At 57.3% G+C, this 20,199-nt stretch overlaps 2 protein-coding genes across 3 annotated transcripts; one reads left to right on the top strand and one right to left on the bottom strand.

The window, feature by feature from the left end:
- Window positions 1-3,529: 3,529 nt before the first annotated feature.
- Window positions 3,530-13,121, top strand: KLHL40 (kelch like family member 40). The gene is made up of 6 exons (XM_045903953.3): window positions 3,530-4,799; window positions 6,103-6,263; window positions 6,548-6,655; window positions 6,814-6,999; window positions 8,982-9,128; window positions 9,968-13,121. Exons 1-6 carry the CDS (start codon window positions 3,639-3,641, stop codon window positions 10,077-10,079), a joined length of 1,875 nt encoding a protein of 624 aa, XP_045759909.1. The 5' UTR covers window positions 3,530-3,638; the 3' UTR covers window positions 10,080-13,121.
- On the bottom strand, window positions 10,739-20,085 carry HHATL (hedgehog acyltransferase like). 2 transcript variants are annotated; one of them, XM_045903955.3, is made up of 13 exons: window positions 19,884-20,085; window positions 19,451-19,512; window positions 18,047-18,165; window positions 17,572-17,639; window positions 16,895-17,008; window positions 16,584-16,778; window positions 16,009-16,218; window positions 15,486-15,657; window positions 14,885-15,029; window positions 14,731-14,766; window positions 11,721-11,922; window positions 11,183-11,324; window positions 10,739-10,981 (listed from the first exon to the last, which is right to left on the bottom strand). In XM_045903955.3, exons 3-13 carry the CDS (start codon window positions 18,150-18,152, stop codon window positions 10,857-10,859), a joined length of 1,515 nt encoding a protein of 504 aa, XP_045759911.1. In that variant the 5' UTR covers window positions 18,153-18,165; window positions 19,451-19,512; window positions 19,884-20,085; the 3' UTR covers window positions 10,739-10,856. The 2 variants fall into 2 exon arrangements, with proteins under 2 accessions (XP_045759911.1, XP_045759910.1); XM_045903954.3 differs by lacking the exon at window positions 19,451-19,512 and having other exon boundaries at window positions 19,884-20,084.
- Between the last annotated feature and the right edge of the window lie 114 nt (window positions 20,086-20,199).

The raw sequence follows: 20,199 nt of genomic DNA, 5'->3' as shown, positions 1-20,199 counted from the left end.
GAACATGAGTAGGCAAACTGGATGAAGCTCAAAATAATTATCTGAGCAAAAGAAGTCAGAACAAAAAGACAGACAGACGGGACTCCATGATACTGCTTATATAAAACTTCAGAAAATGCAAATGGATGATGGTGACAGAACGCAGATCAGTGACTGTCTAGGCTTGGGGTGTTGTAGGGAGAGATGAGGGAGGGATTAAAAAAGGGCACGAGGACATGTGGCTGATGGATAAATTTTCTAACTTGATTGTGGTGCTGGTTTCATGGATATATATATATGTATATATAGCCAAGGTTTCATGGGTATATATATATATGTATGTATACATATATGTATGTATGCATGCATGTATGTATATGTATGCATGTATGTATGTATACATATATATGTATATACATATATATCAAAACTTATCAAATTGTGGGGTACTTGGGTGGCTTAGTTGGTTAAGTTTCTGCCTTCAGCTCGGGTCATGATCCAGGGTCCTGGGATCGAGCCCCACATTGTTGGACTCCCTGATCAGTGGGGAGTCTGCTTCTCCTTCTTCCTCTGTGGTCCCCCCCACCGCCATCATGCTATCTCTATCTCACGCTCATGTGCTCTCTCTCTCAAATAAATAAATCAATAAAATCTTTTAAAAAACTTATCAAATTGTACACTTTAAATATGTGCAGTTCATTTATGTCACTTATGCGTCAACAAAGCTGTTTAAAAAAACAAAAACAAAAACAAAATCATAAGACTGATCCCTATTTGCTGGCCATCTAAATTTCAGTTTCTGTAAAAGGGCGTAAATAATAACTACCTCATAATTTTGGGTAAGATTAAATGAGTAAAAATTAGGGGCACCTGGCTGGCTCAATCAGTTAAGCATCTGCCTTTGGCTCAGGTGGTGATCCCGGGGTCCTGGGATGGAGCCTCCACAGCGGGCTCCCTGCTCAGCGGGGAGCCTGCTTCTCCCTCTCCCTCTGTCCCTCCCCCCGCTTGTGTGCTCTCTCTCTTTCAAATAAATAATCTTTAAAAAAAAATAAATGAGTAAAAATTAAAAGGATGAAGTGAGATGACATTCTCCCTTGATTCGACTGAAAGCCACGCAGTCATGCTCTGTCCCTCTCTCTCCTGTACTCATGTCCAATCCCTGGCCGGCTCCCTGGGTGACTACCAGAGTGGCTGGGGGCAGAGTGGACAGGATCGGCCATGACCTGGTGACTAGATAGTTGCTGAAATGGGGAGGTGGGTACATGGGAAATTGGCATATTATTCTCTCTACTTGTGGATATATTTACATTTCCCATAACTACAATTAAAAAATAAGCAGTGGCTCCCCATTTCACTGAAGGGAAAAACTGGCCCACGTGGCCCTACATGATTCCCCCACCCTTACCCCTCTGCCCTTATCTCCTCCTACCTCGAGTCGTAACCCCGCCCCCGCCCTGGAATCCTCCTATCTCCTGGCTTGAACCTGCTCAAAAAGAGTCCTCTCAGTGAGTCCAGGCTGACTGTTCCACTAAAATTATTACCACCACCACCTGTCCCTTTCCATGCCCCCTTCTCTGCTACTTGTCACTTAGCAGTTATTATCATCTGACATCTTGTATAACTACTTGTTGCTGACTCCCCCCACCACTTTGGCTGAAACTAAGTTCCATAAAGACAGGAATTCCTGCCTGATGTGTTCACTGTTGAATCCTTAGCACTGAACAGAGTGCACAGTGGGTTCTTGATGAATGAATGAGCTACATATAAATATGCTAGTGGAATGCCTGGGAGGGAGTGAGCACTATGGGATTCATCATAATCTAAAAATACGTCATTGAGTCATTTGATAAACATAAGTTAATTGTTCCGTATGTACTTTCTGTCCTGGTCTTTGGAAAATGAAGCTACCACTAATTTTTTTGTCGTTAATTTGTGGGAAGCAGTATGGTAGGGAGGGATTCCCACAGTCTGTGGAGGTGAGCAGATCTGCTTGGAATCCTGGCTCGGCCACTTGCCAGCTATGTGACCTGCCCAAGTTGCGCAGCCCCTCAGAGCCTGATCTCCTCACTGACGGTGCCTGTTGGAAATGCCCTGCATTGGGGGCTAGGCTGGAAGCCCTGGGATGAGACTTTACCCCTTCTGCAAGAGGGACAGGACCACCTCCAGGACCTGCCCGGCTGCGTGCCCCTCTAAGACCTGCTGGTGGGGTGTGCAAACGATGGTTGAGGGCACTGCTCAGGGACAGGCAGTGACACCTCTGAGATCACAAAAGGGGAGGTCACTCAGCCTTGGCCCATCCTGAGGTCCCCTCTCCAATCCCTCTGCCCCTCAAGCCTGAGGTTATAAACAAGTGACTCAGAGGAATGATGGGAGAATGCCCCATAATAGTTTACACTAGTGTCCTGGGGGCTAAATTTAACCCACAGCTGCAGCTTCTGGCACTTTGGGAACAAGTTAATCTTGGTGGCTGAGGCTGATTGTGTGTGTGTGTGTGTGTGTGTGTGTAGTGGGGGAAGAGTGGTAAGTCCAGAGAAGGCTGGGCATCAGGACTGGCTATCCTGGGCCTCTACCCCGACACCCCTTAGATGGTAGACAGGGTGCAAGGGCCCCAAGGCCAAGGTAGACTCAGGTCAAGCTTAGTATGGACCAAGAACAGTGAGCATAGACAGCTATCCTGGAATATTAAACTCTTAGAGTGTTACTTTTTGAACACTAGAATCCAGACTGTCACTCCGCTAGAATGTTAAAACCCTGGGAATTTAAATACCTAGAATAGTTGAAGCCTACGAAATTACTTTTCTAGCACGTCTGACACCTTACAATGTTAAAACCCTGTGACAGCGTACTCCCAGGAACACTGAGCCTCAGTGCTTCCGAACCTCAGCAGAACTGTAACTGAGGCCCTTAGATTCTAACTCATCCAACTCCCCGTTGTGTGGAAAGGGAAACTGAGGCTCAACAGAGCCACGTGACCTGTGCAGGCCCTTCAGAAAAGAAGTGACTGTGTTTACCTAAGGCACCTTTTTGCTTTCTTGCACAGTCTAAGGAGGGTCTCAGATCTGGAGTAGAAAGGGGTAAAGGTCTTCCCATTTTAAAGGTAGGGCAATAAGGTTCCCTATGAGTGAATGCCTTTCCAAGTTCACTGAACAGGAAACCCAAGCACACTGTATCCAAGGGTGGACGGGGTGAGATGTACTCCAGGGAGGAAGATGGAAGCACCCAGACAGAAAGGCCCAGAAGGCATGAACGAAGGGAGATCCTGGAAGAGGGACACCAAAGCTTCTCGCTCCCTGGCCTGAGGGGCAGAGCTTGGGTCATCACGGGCCCTCAGGGGCACCGCCTGACCAAGGAATGTAGTCGAGGCGTTGCTGTGCTCCATTTAGAAATGAGGCAGCGAGGCCCTCATAGGCCCAAATACCCCACCCCTGTCCCGTGCGCCCCTGGGGCTGAGTCAAGGCTGCTCTGGGAGGGGGCCTCTGCCCAGCTGTCCCCTCTGCGTCATGCGCAGGAAGCCAGGCAGCTCGCCTTACAGGGCCCTGTCCACCTCTATATATAGCCCCGCGAAGACAGCTGCGTAGACCGATTGTGACCCAGCAGGAAAGCAGGGGAATAGAAAGAGGAGGCCCCTGGCAAGGCCCTGGCACCCCAAGCCACCCATCATGGCGCTGGGCTTGGAGCAGGCGGAGGAGCAGCGTCTGTACCAGCAGACGCTCCTGCAGGACGGGCTCAAGGACATGCTGGACCACGGCAAGTTCCTCGACTGTGTGGTGCGGGCCGGGGAGCGCGAGTTCCCGTGCCACCGCCTGGTGCTGGCCGCCTGCAGCCCCTACTTCCGGGCGCGCTTCCTGGCCGAGCCTGAGCGCGCGGGCGAGCTGCGCCTGGAGGAGGTGTCCCCGGCCGTGGTGGCGCAGGTGCTGCACTACCTGTACACGTCGGAGATCGCGCTGGACGAGGCGAGCGTGCAGGACTTGTTCGCCGCGGCGCACCGCTTCCAGATCCCGTCCATCTTCACCATCTGCGTGTCCTTCCTACAGAAGCGCCTGTGTCTCGCCAACTGCCTGGCCGTCTTCCGCCTCGGCCTCCTGCTCGACTGCGCGCGCCTGGCCGTGGCCGCCCGCGACTTCGTGTGCGCGCGCTTCTCGCTCGTGGCGCGCGACGCCGACTTCCTCGGGCTCTCCGCCGACGAGCTCATCGCCATCATCTCCAGCGACGGCCTCAACGTGGAGAAGGAGGAGGCCGTGTTCGAGGCGGTGATGCGGTGGGCGGGCAGCGGCGACGCCGAGACGCGGGAGGAGCGCCAGCGCGCGCTGCCCACCGTCTTCGAGAGCGTGCGCTGCCGCCTGCTGCCGCGGGCCTTCCTGGAGAGCCGCGTGGAGAAGCACCCCCTCGTGCGCGCCCAGCCCGAGCTGCTGCGCAAGGTGCAGATGGTGAAGGACGCGCACGAGGGCCGCCTCACCGTGCTGCGCAAGAAGAAGAAGGACACGGGGCAGGAGGCAGCCGGGGCCAAGGCTGCTGGCAAGGGCACGGGCGAAGCCAAGGCAGAGGACGACGAGGAGGAGGCTGAACGCATCATCCCCGGCATCCTCAATGACACTCTGCGCTTTGGCATGTTCCTGCAGGACCTCATCTTCATGCTCGGTGAGGAGGGGGCCGTGGCCTATGACCCCGCGGCCAACGAGTGCTACTGTGCCTCGCTCTCCACCCAGATCCCTAAGAACCACGTCAGCCTTGTGACCAAGGAGAACCAGGTCTTTGTGGCTGGGGGCCTCTTCTACAACGAGGACAACAAGGAGGACCCCATGAGTGCTTACTTCTTGCAGGTGCCTGCCCAGCCCTGGGAAGGGCAGCCAGTGCCGGGTTCTGGGAACGGGAACGGGGGCGGGGGTGGCGGTCAGCTTTGGGGCCCATGAGAGGCTTGTGTCCACTTGTTGGGGGGTGTTATTGGGTCTAGGATGAGATGTAGACCAGGGAGGTTGACTGAGAGCCACTTGCCTGAAGTCTTGAAGGCAGTTATAGGCAGTTGACAATTAGCTGCGTAACTCTGACGTCTCTTTCAGGGGGATGTGAGCCCCAGGGAGGTCTGATATGTTGGAGGCCCTGTCTCTGCACAGGGATTGAGGTCAGGCACAGTGAGAAGGAGGAGCAAGGTCAGTGTAGGGGTCAGTCTGGGGCAGGACCTTTGCGTGAGGCCCAGACTGGAGTATAGAACAGAGTGTCCCAAACAAAGGGAGCATCCTGCCTAGTCTTCTCACTGCACAGATGAGAAAACCGAGGCCCAGAAAGGACCAGTAGAGTGGGGTGACGAGTCCAAGTTGTAGTGTCTCATGGGATCTCAGAGGGCAGAGATGGTTCCCTGGTGACTGGCCATGTAGGTTTGAGTCCTGCCATCTGGGTGGAATTTGGACACTTGAAGGGGAAGTTAGGGTGTTTCTGCCTGAGGAATGGTGAGCAAGGGACAGAGACTGGAATGAGCCCAGCGAGTGGTGAGCTCAGTGAGGCCTGACCGGGTGTGGAGAAGGGTGAGGGGCAACTCGGTACCAGGGTTAAACCGGGGGCAGGGAGGGAGGGGGGCAGCTCCACCAGCCAAAGCATATCATGGACCTTGCTTGTTTTCTCTGGGGATATTATCCTTCCTGCTTGATAAGGTTGTTTGAAGGTTACAGATGGTTATAAAGTGTTCATCAGCACATTGCTCAGGCTTCAGAAAACTTTCCAGAAAGATGAGCCACAAATATCGTTGTAAGACTATGGAGATGGGACAAGGCCGCAGACTTACACTGTAGATTTTAAGGGATGAGGGGCAGAGCTGTGTTTGGAGGTTTTCTGTGCAGTGGGCTGGGGTGGAAAACAGAGGGCAGGCAGGCCTCAGTTCTGGAGTCGTAGTGGGAAGGGACAGGTCTCTGCGTGGGGTGCCCCATCGTGGTGCTGTAATGTGGTCTCTGGGCGCCGACCTCCGGAGGGCCTCGGTTGTTCTCAGCCTGGTAGGAGGATAGGGTACTGTCTCCAGGGATGGCCTCCAGGCTGCGTTGGCCCTAGCTGGAGACCTGGCCTCCGCTGTGACCCGGGGTGGCTGGGGGAGTGCGGGCGTGGAGGCCGGTGGCTGACTGCACGCCCGGCCCGCAGTTTGACCACCTGGACTCCGAGTGGCTGGGGATGCCGCCACTGCCCTCGCCGCGCTGCCTCTTCGGCCTGGGAGAGGCTCTCAACTCCATCTACGTGGTGGGCGGCCGAGAGCTCAAGGACGGCGAGCGCAGCCTAGACTCGGTCATGTGCTACGACCGGCAGTGAGCAGGGGCCGGGGGCGGGGTTGAGGAGTCCGGGGGGCGGGGCGGGGCCCGGGGGCGGGGTTGGGGGCGCGGCGGGGGCCGGAGCCAGAGCCCGGGGCTGCGGGCGGAGGCGGGCTTGGGTAGGGGCGGGGCGGCGGGCCGCTGGGTGGGAGCCAGGACCCGAGAGGTGCCGGTTATGCACCGGGTGCACCCCGAATATGTGCTGGCTGGTGGGTGAATGCAGAGACGGGGACCCAGCGCACTCCTGAACCGGGCGCTCGCCCTACTCCGGTCTCCTCCAGGTCGTTCAAATGGGGCGAATCGGATCCGCTGCCGTATGCCGTGTACGGCCACGCGGTGCTCTCCCACATGGACCTGGTCTACGTCCTTGGCGGCAAAGGCAGCGACAGGTGAGGCTCGGGCCTGGAGCGAGTGCAGGAGCAGGGCTGTAGGTTAGAGCGGGGGCACAGTCTCCCCAGGCTGTCGGGGGTTGTCCGGAGCCACTGAACCGGAGGAGGGGCGCTGTGCTCAGGCTTCCTCCCTCTCGCTCCCGGTCCCCCACCCCCAGAAAGTGCCTGAAGAAGATGTGTGTCTACGACCCTAAGAAGTTCGAGTGGACCGAGCTGGCCCCCATGCAGACTGCGCGCTCCCTCTTCGGGGCCACCATCCACGATGGCCGCATTTTTGTAGCCGCCGGCGTCACAGACACGGGGCTGACCAGTTCAGCTGAAGTGTACAGCATCGCGGACAACAAGTATGGCTGCTCCCCGCCCCTTCCAGTGGGCAGTCAGGGACCAAGGGCCCCCCTGTGACTGCCTGGCTGTGTGGCTTTGAACCTGTTGGGTCTCTCCGTGACGGCCCTGGCAGCAACCATGGTCCCTGCCCCTTGACATCAGCACAGGAATAGCCTCTCTGTCCTCATCGCCATGAGGCGGGCTTCCCCCACAATTTGGGGCCAGGGTTAGGGCCAGCCTGGCCTGCAGGAGAGAGCTCCCAGGAGTGGGGCGGGAGATGCCAGGTTCCTCAGTCAGAGTCATACCGGGCAGTGGCCTGGTGCTCCGGATACACTGGTGACCAAGACAGAAGCCGCCCTGCCCTGGGAGGCCAAGGGAAACCTGAGCCGGCAGCCCCCTTGGACTTAGCCAGCAAAAGGGATGGTGGCAGAAGGACTCCCCAGGCCAAGGAAAGTTGGTGACAAGGCAGTTAGGAGAAAAAAAGGCAGGCCTGTTGGAGGAAAGGTTGGAGGAAGGAAGGTGGGGATGGGGGCACCGGGGTTGGAGAGGTGGCAAGCAGGGCCAAGGGACTCAATCCTAGGGCGGTGAAATGGCTGTGATGGGTTTTAGGCTCACATCTGTGTTTTATTAGGTAACAGCTGATGTAGAGAACAGATTAGAGATCTTCCAGGAGGCAGGGGTGCAGCCATAGAGCAGGAGGTGGCGGCCTGCAGATGGGGGCACGGTGGAAATGGGGCCGAGGGGGCGCACAGGAGAAAGATGTAGGCCAGGACTTCCCACACTGTGATATGCACACGAATCTCCCGGGGAGTCGTGTTAAAATGCAGATTCTCATTCTTGGTCCTGGGGAAGGGCCTGAGTGTGTATTTCTAATACCCCTCACGCCGCCCAGGTGATGCTGATGCTGCTGGTCCATGGGCCCCACTTAGAGTAGCAAGAGTTTAGGAGATAGAAGAAATAAGATTTAGAGATTGATTGGATGTTGGGAATAAGAGGGAGATGTGGATGCTTTTGAGAGAGGGTGGGAGGTCATTTACTGGAGAACCACTGAGGTTAGATTGGAAATGTGAGGGTCCAGTTAGGACATGTGGATTTGTGGGATCTGGGAGTGTCCAGGAGGAGCCCGCCAGGGTAGAGAGAATGCTGAGCTGGAGAGATTTGGGGCCAACAGTCAATGGAGGGAATGAGCTCCCTCAGGAGAGAGAGTGTAAGAGGGAGAAGCTGAGGCCCAAGCCCTGAGGGATTGTGGAGGCAGATGCATTATCCAGGCAGGAATCTGAGGACATGAGAGGCTGGGCAGGTGGGAGGTGAGAAAGTCACATCAGTAGAGATGTGTGTTGTGCCTGGATTTTTTTTTTTTTAAAGATTTTATTTATTTATTTGACAGAGAGAGACACAGCGAGAGAGGGAACACAAGCAGGGGGAGTGGGAGAGGGAGAAGCAGGCTCCCTGCAGAGCAGGGAGCCGGATGCGGCACTCTATCCCAGGACCCTGGGATCATGACCTGAGCTGAAGGCAGTCGCTTAACCAACTGAGCCACCCAGGCGTCCCTGTGCCTGGATTTTATGCTCTGTGGTGGCTGGGGACCGGAGAGCTGTTTTGGAGGGTAGGGATGAAGGCCCAACTTCATGGCCAGAGGAGGGGAGTGAAGACACCCTGAGAATAATTGGGCAGTGAAGAGGGGAAGAAGGTTGGGGCAGGGGCGCCAGGGGAGGGCACCTCCCCTGGGAGAATTAGTTCAGGAGCAAAGGAGGGCCACTGGGGAGATCCATGGTGGATTGCACGGGGCAGGCTGGGTGCAATGACCAGGGGACCGTGGGGGGAAACGGGAGGGGCAGGAGAACGGGGAAAGCTGGAGAGCGGTGCTGGGAGGGTCAGGACACAGAAGGTTGTGCTGGGAGCGTGGGTGCTTGGGATTCGGGTTTCCAAGGGGTGTAGCTGAAGCTGTGGGCGCTGGGGCCGCTGGGTGATGCACCTCTTCACGCCCCCTCCTCCCCACCAGGTGGGCACCCTTTGAGGCCTTCCCACAGGAACGCAGCTCGCTCAGCCTGGTCAGCCTGGCGGGCACCCTGTACGCCATCGGTGGCTTTGCCACGCTGGAGACCGAGTCTGGAGAGTTGGTCCCCACAGAGCTCAACGACATCTGGAGGTGAGCCCGGGGCCCAGGGAGGTGACCAAAGCCCCCGAGGAAGGCTGATGCCCCCCAGCGGCGCCTGGCGAGTTCATCTGGGGCTGGGGTGATCCCTCTTGCGGTCCCATGCGGCAGGGACAGCAGACACGCCCTGCTCAGCCCAGTCTTTCCGGTTTGGCTGGCAAGGGCCCGGTTTGCTCACAGGGCACCACGCCCCGCTGTGGAGCATCAAGCGAGCCGCAGGCCGGAGCTGCCCCAAGTTTAGGGCCCAGACCCAAGGAAACAGGCCCCAGGGAGTAGAGGGGGCCCTGAAGAGGCAGCCAGGCCTTTCCTCCCTGCTCTGTCCTGGGTACTCTTGCTGGAGGGGAGAGCTGGGGCCAGAATTGAGAAGAAGCTGGACCCCAACTTCTGAGAGCCATTGCTTTCCATGCTGGCCCTTCCTGGGGTGGAGGAAAGAGGTTTCGGTGCCTGGAGCACCTGCTAAACCTTCAGTTATTCTCACTGCTCCATGGGGGTGGGTGGGTCCTGGGGGACTTCTGGAGTGCAGAATACAGAATTCTCCAGAGGAGGGGCTGTGGAAATGCAGGTCTTCCTGGAAGCGTGGGGCATTCCTTGAGAGGTGACCCTTCCTGGAATCTGGGGTGGCTGTTCTTTGGGGGTGGACCTTTTGGGGGGCCCTTTCCCAGGACATGAGAATTCTCCAGGACCAGACATTTCTGGAGATGGGCCTGGGGCTTCAGGGACACTCCCCAGGGGTAGGCCTAGCATCGTCAGCCACCCCTCTCGGCTGGGGCCCACTCTGCACTCGGCTGACCCAGCTCTGTGTCCCTGTCCTCACTCCTCCCTCCCACCCCCAGATATAATGAGGACGAGAAGAAGTGGGAGGGCGTCCTGAGGGAGATAGCCTACGCAGCCGGCGCCACCTGCCTACCCGTTCGGCTCAACGTGCTGCGCCTGACCAAGATGTGACCAGCCCCGAGGGCCTGAACTAAGCACCCCTCCCACCCTGCGGCCACACAGGCCTGGACTTTTGAGGGCTCTGGAGAAGAGGCTGGGAGAAGCCTGAGCCCACCTTGGTCCCGTTGTGCCACCTGGGGGTGCTCTTCAGCAGGGGAGGGAAATCGCTGCCCAGTCCTAGCCTTTCCAGCAGGGACCAGGGACTTAGGGCTCTCCGGTATCCCCATATCCCCGGTCTTCTTGTTCCATGAGCCAGAACCACAGGGAGGTTGCATTCTGGGCCAGTCCCAGCCCGCCTGTTTGCGGTGGATGTACCCACAGGACTCCATCTCCTTGCCTGTCATATGGGGAGTGTCCCTTTCAAGCACACTCTGCAGCCTGGATAGGTCCTTAAGAGGAATAAAGTGACTTCTGAGCAAGTAGCTCAGGGTCTGGAATCAGATTCTCCAAGGGTCAGTGGCCAGGTGGTTGAAGATTCCAGGCTTCGGTGTTCAGCTGCTGGGTTGCCCAGGTCAGTGGCCTCCGCACTCCATGTGGGTATCTCCTCCACATTCTGTGTGCACTGAGAGCCTGACCCCCCCACTCCCTGGGGCTCAGAACCCCCACCTCCTCAAAGAGCATGGACAAGGAGCCAGGAAATTGCTGGTGGAAGGGACAGGGAACAGCCAAACTGTGGTAGAAAAGTCTTTTATTCTAGCGGTCAGGCCCCATCCGGCCTGGCCTGGGCCTGGGCCTGGGCCCGGAAATAGCTGAGCAGAGCCTATCCCTCTCCCCTCTGCCTCCTCCCACCTACTCCGGCTTCTCTTTGTCCTGCTTCTGCTCCTCCTCTAGGGCCAGGGTTCGCTCTCGCTCCTTCACCAGCTGGACACCACAGTAGGTGACAAATAGGACGGCCAGAGTGGTCTGGGGGAACCCTGTGTGGGGAAGAGGTCATCGATGCCTGGGAGCAGGACCCCAGCCTCAGGGACTCTTTTCTTCTCATGCCCCTCCCCACTTGATTGGCCCACCCTGCTAGGTCCCCGGGGTGTTGGGGTGGGGTGGGGGCATTTCAGGAGGTCACAGTCCTCAAGGTTGATACCTGGCATCTTCTGTATCCACACCTCCCTGTCTCTCACCTGTGAGTAGCAGGCGCCTGGCAACCAGCTCTGTGAACTCAAGACTGTTCAGGCTTACAAGGTTGTACATGATGATGGCCCAGAAGTTCATGGCCCCAAAGAGGGCCCGGACCCTGCGAGACATCTGCTCCGACAGAGAGGCCTGCCCAGTCCAGGAAAACATTGGCAGTGGGGCAAGAGGTCAAGGGGAAAGAGGACACAGTTGGTCAGAGGTCCTGCCCACGGGGCTCCCCCAGGTCCTGGGGATGTGCTTGGGTCTCTGAGAGTCCCCAGGGCAGCCCTCCCTTGTTGTTAAAGATGGGAATACTGAGGACCAGAGAGAGGGGAGGGCCTGACCATCACAGCCTGGCCCAGGTGTCCACACTCCACAAAAGGGGGTGCTGGATACCAAGAGGGGGAGCCACTGCCTTGACAGCCAGGAAGTTGTGGTGAGAAAGTTCCGGACTGGGGGCCAGGTGTGGCTGGAAGACTCCAGAGAGCAGCAATGCACCCCCTCCAGTGACCCAGCCAACCCCTGCCCCAGGCCTTCCCTACTCACCTCAATTTGTGCTAGGGGCCCCCACTCGGCCAGCTTCTGCACCCAGAGTTCAAAGTTGAGGCCAAAGCAGTTAAGGAATGACCACAGGTAAACAGTATCACAAGGTCCAAGCCACAGAGTAGTGATGGCAAAGGTGGCCACGGTGGCCCCCAGCTCTGGAATCACCTCGGAGTGCTCCCCACCAATGTGGTCATACACATACCTGCAAGAAAGGCAGGAGAAAGGACTAGCGGGGGTGTGGGAGAGGGCAGGTAGGAGATGGGCAAAGGATATGCCACAGGGGCAACCCTCCTCAACACCATCATCCCGGGCACGTCCAACATCCCTGACCTCAGATGGCTGCTCCTCTTCCACCCAACTTCAGAATGTGGAAGGCTCAGCTTTGAACTTCGGTGTCTCCTCATCCATTCCCCAAGCGATCTCATCCAGACCCAAGACTTTGAACACTGTTTCTAGGCTGACGAGCCCCAAATCTGTGTCTCTAGCCTGCTCTCTTGACTCACACATCCAACTGTCACTAGACATCTCACTTGAATGACAGAGTCCCCCATCCCTGTCCAAACCCGCTGCATCCTCATCTCAGACAATGACACTTCCATCCATTCAGTTGCATCGAGAAGACGTGGTGCCATCTTGGACTATCCGTTCCCCTCTCCACATCCAAGCCAGCAAATTCTATGGGCTCCACGCAGTCCTGACTGCTGCTTGCCACCCCCACTACACCACCCTTGCCCAGTGGGTCATTTCCTCTCATAGATTATTGCAAGAGCCTCTTAAGTCACTTCCCTGCCTCTGCCTTGGACCCCTACCAACCGTTCTCCACATAGCACCCAGAATCAGAGCACATGACTTCCACAATCAAACCCTCCCCCAAAGGCTCCCCATTACAATTAGAATAAACCACCTCCCTACTAAGGCTAGAAGATCCCACGATGTCTGGTTTCTGCCTCCCTCCCTGACCTCTTCACCCACCATTTCCCGCTCATTCTTGCCTTACTGGCCTTCCTGTCCCTCAGACACAGGCAGCTGGTTCCTGCCTCAAACGTATGCCCTTGTTCCTTCTCCCTTGAATTCTCTTCCCTAGATTTCCTTATCACTCAAGTCTCAATTCAAATATCAGAGGCCTGCCCAGACCATAACTGTAGAAGCTTCTACCCTGTGGCCAGCTTCTATCCCATTACACTTTTTTTTTTTTTATAATGCTTACCACTCTCTAAAATTATTTATGTGTCTGTTTACCTGTTTATAGTCTGTTTCTCCCCACTAGACTGTAAGCTCCATGAGTTCAGGGTCTTTGCCATGTTCACTGCTGTATCTCCAGTGCCTAGAACAGTGCCTGGCACATAGTAGGTACTCAATAAATATTTGTTAAATAAATTCAGTAGAAGACCCATTGAGTAACTGGCCTCTTCATGCCTTGACCTCTTCATTTCCAGTGGTTGCTTCTCCACACCATCTCAGCCACCCACTCCCATGGTCATACTCCAACTTTGTCACCACTTGAAATTTCATTCCTTCCTAGTTATCATTCTCCACCCAGCCCCTCCTGACATGCCCCCCCCCAGCTCCAGTTCTTCAATCTCATTGACCCCTCCCCCTCCCCCTCTTCCTCACCTTGCAACCCTATTTTTACCACCCTCTTTAACTGGCTTAAATTCAATGATCATCATTATAAATAACCTAAAACCCCTCATCCTTCACTTCTTCCTTCTCACCAATCTGGGAGAGCCCAATCTCCCATGGTCTCCTCACCTGCACCCAAGAGGCTAAGCTCTGATAAGGAAAATCTCACACCTTTACATGCTAGAGTCCATAAATCCACTACCTCCAACCCCACCTGGGCTCTCAATGCCAAGGTTTCTCTAGTCAGCTTCTTCTTCCGCCGTGCTCTCCAGTGGCTACTCCACCCTTATCTCTCCCCCAACTGTGAGCGGGTGTGGTGGGTGAGCTAGGCAAGAGGAAACGGGGCCCAAAGATGCTGCCTCCCTCTGTGCCCAACCCGGCATCTCTCAGCTGGTGACCTTGCCTCCTACTTCATGCAGAAAACTGAAGGCTTCCGGTGGATCCTTCTCGACACTAACCCGCCACCCTGCATCCATGCTGGCTTCTGTTCCTCCTTCCTGTCCTGAAGCCAAGCCTCTGCCTAGCATTGGTTCCATCACCTCCTTCCTCCTTGGGGACCTCACTCTATCAATCACCCCTCTGTCCTGCCTCCCAACTTAGACTTCCTCTTAGCAACCGAGCATGTCCCACTATTTGCTGTCTTAACACACCTCACTTCTCCCTTCAGCAACTCCTCTGTCTCCCCCTCAGTAGCTAACTTCCCAGCAGCATCTGACCCAGCTGCCCCCACCGTGCCTGGATGCTCTTCCTTGTTTCCAGACTGTCATGTGGTCTTGACTGTTCTACTCCTCTGATCACACCTTTCAGTCCCTTCTGCTACTCTCTCTTCTCCCCCAATGGGAGTTCTTCCTGCTCCAATCTCAGCCACACCTTCTCTCCTCTTCTTTACTCTTTCTCCTTGGGACTTAGGCACTCCCAAGGACTAAAGACCACCTTCCCACACTCATAAGGCTCGGAGCTGCATTGGTCCTCCAGACTTCTCTGAACCCCAGACCCTCAGACCTAACCACCTCCCTGAACCTCCACAAGAATGTCTCCCAGATTCCAACCATTTCTCACACAGAACCCCTCTCTGGATGCTGCCCCTCCATCTTCCCAGGCATAGGAATCTGGGAGTCATTTCCCTCTCCTTCTTGATCCCCTCAATCCATGGCCAAGTCCTGTCCAAGTTCCCTGCTGTGTGTCTTGACTCCAGCCATTTCTCTCACCTCCAGAGCCCCCACCCATGTCCAAACCTCTGTCTTTCACCCAGACCTCTGCGATGACCTCCTCCTTGCTTCTTCTGGCCCAGGGCTGATCTTTTAAAACGTGGACCCATCTCTGCACTGCCTTGCTCAGACACCTGGTGGGATGACTGTGACCATTACCCCACCCCACCCCAACTCACTTGCAAAGCCAGTCGTTGATGCCACGGTCAAAGTGCCTGAGGGAGGAGGGCAGATGGGTGTGAATCAGCCAGGAGCAGTGCTCCGGGGGAATGGGGGAAAGAGGCTACGGGAAGGTGGGGATCCCAGTGGCTTGTCCCCGGACCTCGCACTCACGTTTCGGCGAAGACATAGAGAGCGGTGATGCACTTAGGAGGCTGGGGAGGGTCCAAGTGGTCAAGGCGCGCCACTGTGTTGACCACGCCGAAGAGGACGGCCGCCTTCACCCAGTCGTACACCAGGTTTGAGTAGGCTAGGCCAGCTGGGGATAGGGTGTCGTCACTGACTGGGGGGCGTCGCGCGGATCTCCGCTCCCCGGACGCCCCAAATCGTGGTAGGGAGGCACGGAGCCAGGCCCTCCCCTACGCCCTCTCTCCGCAGGTCGTAGGGGAGGTCCTGGCAGCCGGCCCGCCCCCACGGAGACCCCACCCCCCATTTCCTGGGGGAGGAGCCGGCCCGGCCGGCCCCAGGGAGACCCCACCCAGGCTGTGGTAATCAACCCGAGGCCCTTGTGAGGCGGCTCTGCCCGTCTGGCTTCATAGAACAAAGCTAACTTCAAGTCCCAGGCATTTCAAAGAGTAAATCCCGGCTCCCCCACCCTTGGATAGGTGCTGTGCCCTCGCAGGGTGTCAGCTCCCCAGCAGTGACGCCATTGGGGCGCAGAGGGTCTGTCTTTCTGTCTTTCCCAGTCCCTGTTCTGGCCCAGTCGCGCACCCACCGAGGGCGCTCTCCGGGAGGCGGTTGGCAAACTTGAGGTCACTGGGGATGGTGAGGATGTAGAAGAAGTGGAAGAAGATGTCCACGGCCATGATGGCCACGACGCTGAGGCCGCCCTGGGCCCGGATGCGCCACAGCTCACCCTCGCGCCTCACCGGCTCCACCTGGCTCATCTGGGGGATGCGAAGTGTCTGAGTGGGGAGGTAAGGCCTCCTGGAGGCATCCTGTCTGAATGGGGCGGGGGGTCACCAACTGTCTGGGGATCTGAAGGTGAAGGGAGATGCACCTTCATCCTGGCAGCTGTGCCTGAGAGTGGAGCCACTTCTCTAGCCTATGATCCCCGTCTGAGCAGGGAATGTGGCCCCATGCTGGGGTCTGAGGAGGCAGGGTATTATGGCTTCATCCTGGGGTTCTGCCTGAGGGTGAGGACACAGCCTGCCCTGGGAGCCCTAGCTGAGATGGGAGCCCCTGTCTGAAGAGGGAGACCCAGCCCTGTTCTGGAAGCCCACAGGGTGTCCGATCACCTGGGCGTGGAAGCGATCAAAGGTCATGATGGGCCCGAAGAAGAAGAAAGGCAGGTAGAAGTTGTACTTGAGCAGGTCAGCTAGGGAGTAGCGGCGGTCAGGGTGGGCACAGCTCTCCAGCGCAAAGCTGGTACAACGCAGCACGGTGAAACCGCTGCCCCCGTGAAACAGCACCTCTTGAAGATCAAAAGTGCCTGTTACAAACCCGCTCTGGATGGGAGAGAACAGGCCGCCAGCTCACCAGGTGCCCCATCTCTGGGAAGCCCACTCAGCTTCCCATAGGGGCCCAGCATTGTCCTGGCCCCTTCCTCTCTTGCAGAGCCAATCAACACTGGCCACTGAAGGCTAATTCATGTTGAGTGCTTGGATAGAGCAGGGAACAAGCTGGATACGTCCCCGCTGCGGTGGAGGGGACCACTTTGTGGGTGGGTATGTGCCACAGTCAGAGGTTTGGAGACAGGTGGGAAAGTGAAGGAAATGCTTGGGGGAGACTCCAAAAGTAAGGGCTTAAATGGGGTGAGCAGTTTGGGGTCCTATTCTTGCACCCTCCACCCTTGCCCTTCCCCAGTGCACACCTGCCAGGAGATGAGGGGATCCAGCTTGAAGGAGGCAAGGCTGGCCAGGCCGAGGCCAAGACAGAGCCAGGGCTGGCCCAAAAGTGAGGCCACATAGAGGCTGACACAGTGGCCAAGCAGCAGCCCCAGGTACCAAGGGCCCATCGTGCCCAGCACAGCCAGGGCCCCATACATGGCATACATCCAGGAGCGGAGCTGTGGACAGGGAGAAGGAATGGTTTATCTATCCATACAAGTGGAGGTGGGACCCCAACCCTTGTTGCTCAAGGGGAGCCGGCAGGGGAGGCTGGGGTGGCTCAGGTCCAGCTCACCTGGGGGGCAACCATCGTGCAGAGTTTAGCAAACAGCACATGTCCAGAGAGGGCGAAGACGACGATGTTTCGGAAGGAGGTGAACCACATCACCCACTCGAAGTCAGCCACGTCCTGGGGCAGGCCCAGGCAGGTTAAGGAGGGGCAGGAGGCAGGATGGGCTGGCGCTTCGGCTGAGCACAGTCCCAGCATCTACCTCCCCAGCCCCCATATTCTTAGGTATTAGAGGACAGCCATGGCTGGAGGCCCTCACCTTCCCTTCTGGGGGAAGTACCAGCCAGGTAGGTAGAGAGAAACAAGAGGTACCATGTGTGCTGCCCTGCCCCCCAGAACCCCCCCTCTGTTCAGCATATTGCCTGACATTCCACCATTAATGGCATTGTTCCTGGGAAGGATGGTGCTGGAGGCCCCTGCTGAAGCATGTCTCAATTTAGTTCCTAAATGAGCAGTGTCTGGGGGCAGGCTTGATGTGGCCCCAGGAGGACACAGTGGGGAAATGGATGGGCCAGTGGGGAAATGGAGGGCTCTGAAGCTCAAGCCAGAGACCCTCCTCACTGTGAGCCCTCTGTTACATGGGAACATCTGGAACGGGGGAGAGTCAGAAAGGGTCCGGGATGGGAGACACATGCCAGGGATCGGGGACCTCAGTCAGGGACCCTGGGGTGTGCGGGACCTACCATCTTCCGGCCAATGTACTCCCAGCCAGGTCTCACAGATTCCCGGAAAGCCTTCCTGTGGACCCCATCTGAGAACAGAGTGTGGCCTCAGTGGGGGCTGCGGGGACTTCACACCCTCACCTGCCCCTACAGCAAGGCTGACCCTCACCCTAGAGGGATGGGAATGGGTCTAGATCTCTCTCTCTCTGCCTCTGCTTCTCTCTGGGTCTCATTTTGTGTCTCGGGCCAGGTCCTGACTGTACCCCCGAGTGTCTCTTTCTCTCTCTCTCTGTCTGTCTGTGGCTCTGTGTGCAGGTCTCTGTCAGTGCCTCTGCATCTGTCTTCTCCCTGTGACTACACCTAGCTCAGCCCAAACCCCGGGGCTTAGGGAATATCCTGGGTCTGGAGCCTTGAAGTTTATGGCCTTGCTGAGTAGAACCCTGAGGCCCGCAGGGGAAGAAGGGTCCCACCCCCTGCTCCAGAGCCCGGCCATTACCTTGTGAAGCTTCAAGGAGACCCCGACCAGCATAGGCCAGAGCCCCACTCAGCACCAGGGAGTATAAGCCCAGCTCCGCCGCGGGCAATGCTGTCTTGATGCTCATAGCCTGGATGGCGCTGGGGGAGACAGATCGGGTGAGGGCACTGCTGCCCCCCAGCCCTGTCTAGCCCCAGCTGATGGTCCCCCACAGAAGTGATAGGGATCCCATTCTGAAGAGAGATTGCCCCTCCTGCCCTCCAGGGATCTCATGCTATTATCCTATCCTATCCCTGTCCCCCACCCCTCCCCTCCCAGATGCCGTAACATCGGTGCCCATTCCTAGCAGCTGTTCTTGCTCCCCCTCTTCCTTTTGAAGGCTTTTGAAAGCCTAACCTTCACTCTCAGCCTGCCTGCCTCACCTTCATTTACTCCTTCATACCTTTCAGGTGGACCGGTCCCCACCTTTTGCTCCAACTGCTCCTGCCAAGGCCTCAGATAATCTTCATGTGGAGGGATTCCATCTATGTCACCTCAATCATGTTTCTGGCCCCCAGGGTCCCCACCCCCCTCAGTAAGCCTCCTTCAGCTACTGACAGTGCCCCCCCCCCCAGTACCCTTTTCTCAGATTCCCACACCCCTCCAGAGCTGCCTTTACTTCTCTGAGATCTCCTGGCCTCCCAGGTCCTGTCCCCAGCATTAAGCTTCCTTACCTCTCATTCATCCTCCAGCCTCTCACTGATTCCCATTGCCCCAACCAGCCCCTGAGCCCCAGCCTGCCACTTCCCTGGTCCCTGCCTTGTGTCCGTGGCCACACCGCCCTCTCTCTCAGTGCTTGTGTATTCAGGCCCTAGATGCTGGCTAGAGGCAGAACTATTTGAAGAGGTGCCCTGGGGTAGTGGGTGTGGGGCCAGGCAGGGCTAGACAGCCCCAGGGATGGTGCTGGCCTCTGTCCAAGGTGCTGACCGGTATCAGGCTCAGGGTTAGCCTAGCCACCCCCTTTTTCCAGGGCCTAGTTCATCCCCAGGAGTCCTGCTGGGCCACCCCCTCCTATGCTCCAGCCTGGCCTTGGGCTTTCCCAAGGGTGCCACGGTTAACAGACCCAGGGCCAAATTAAAGGGAAGAACATGCTAGGCACTTTCTTGGGCTGGGCTGGGCCAAGAGGTGGCTGGCGTGGCCCTGTCTCCCACCCCTGATTCTCCCCCAAATCTCCTTTACCAGCAATGCAACCAGCTCTTCCGGGCCCCCACAGTCAGCATTCTCCCCACTACATAGACAGGGGGGTCATGGCCCAGAGAGGGGCAGGGATCTCTCAAGGTCACACAGTGAGCCTGGGACAGGATTGTGTGTTCCCAGTGAGCCCTCTGGAATCTCGGTTAAGAGCATTGCTGCCCCTGCCCATACCAGGGGGCTTCCCAGACTGACCTCTGCACTGTTGGCCTGAGGGCTGAGGCTCCTCCTCATCGGCCAGGTTGGGGGAGGGAGGCCTGGAGGATCGGGTTAATGGAGCAGGAGTTTGAAACCGGAGCACGGTGAAGAGCCCACAAAATAGCTTTGTCAGCTGCCTCCCACTTGCCACTTTCCAATTTTAGCTCCCCATGGCCGGTGCTGGGTGTCCCCAGTGAGGCCTCCGTGAGCAGGTCCGGGGCTGGCCCCTGGCCTGGGACCTCTTCCAATAGACCCCCGGACCTGGGCCCCCATTGGATACAGCGGTGCCCCCTGCCCCCTGGTCCTGCCTGCGTCAGGTACACCTGAGGTAAAGACTGTTTTAGGGCCTGAAGTCTGGGATGAGGGGCTTGAGGTGGGCTCCGTAGGTCTCAAGGACCCCAGAGTGGCTGAATCCCCTGCTGGCACTGACCTTGAGGAGGCTGTGAGGGACCCTGGCACACTGCCCACCTCGGGGCTCCGGGTTCCTGCGTCCAACCGTGCGTCCGTCCGACCAGCTAGGCTCTGGAGCCACAGTGGGGTGTGTCCAGCCCTGGGGTCCCCACCCCCTCAAGGCTATGAGCGGTGAGTGGTGACAGCAGGAGGAGGGTGGAGGAGGGCAGGGAGGAGGTGGCCTTCCTGGAGCGGAGCGGAGCTGAGCAGAGTGGAGCGGAGCCGAGCGCTGCAGAGCTGCTGGCCACAGGGAGCCGCAGGGAGGACCGTGGCGGGGGGGGGGGGGGGGGGGGCAG

Source organism: Mirounga angustirostris, unplaced genomic scaffold (genome assembly GCF_029215605.1).
Source record: "Mirounga angustirostris isolate CCGP_5_RB_7025 unplaced genomic scaffold, mMirAng1.0.hap1 SCAF_1, whole genome shotgun sequence".
Taxonomy (NCBI): Eukaryota; Metazoa; Chordata; class Mammalia; order Carnivora; family Phocidae; genus Mirounga; species Mirounga angustirostris.
The sequence above is the reverse complement of the archived record's forward strand: the minus strand, read 5'-3'. Positions and strand labels throughout refer to the sequence as shown.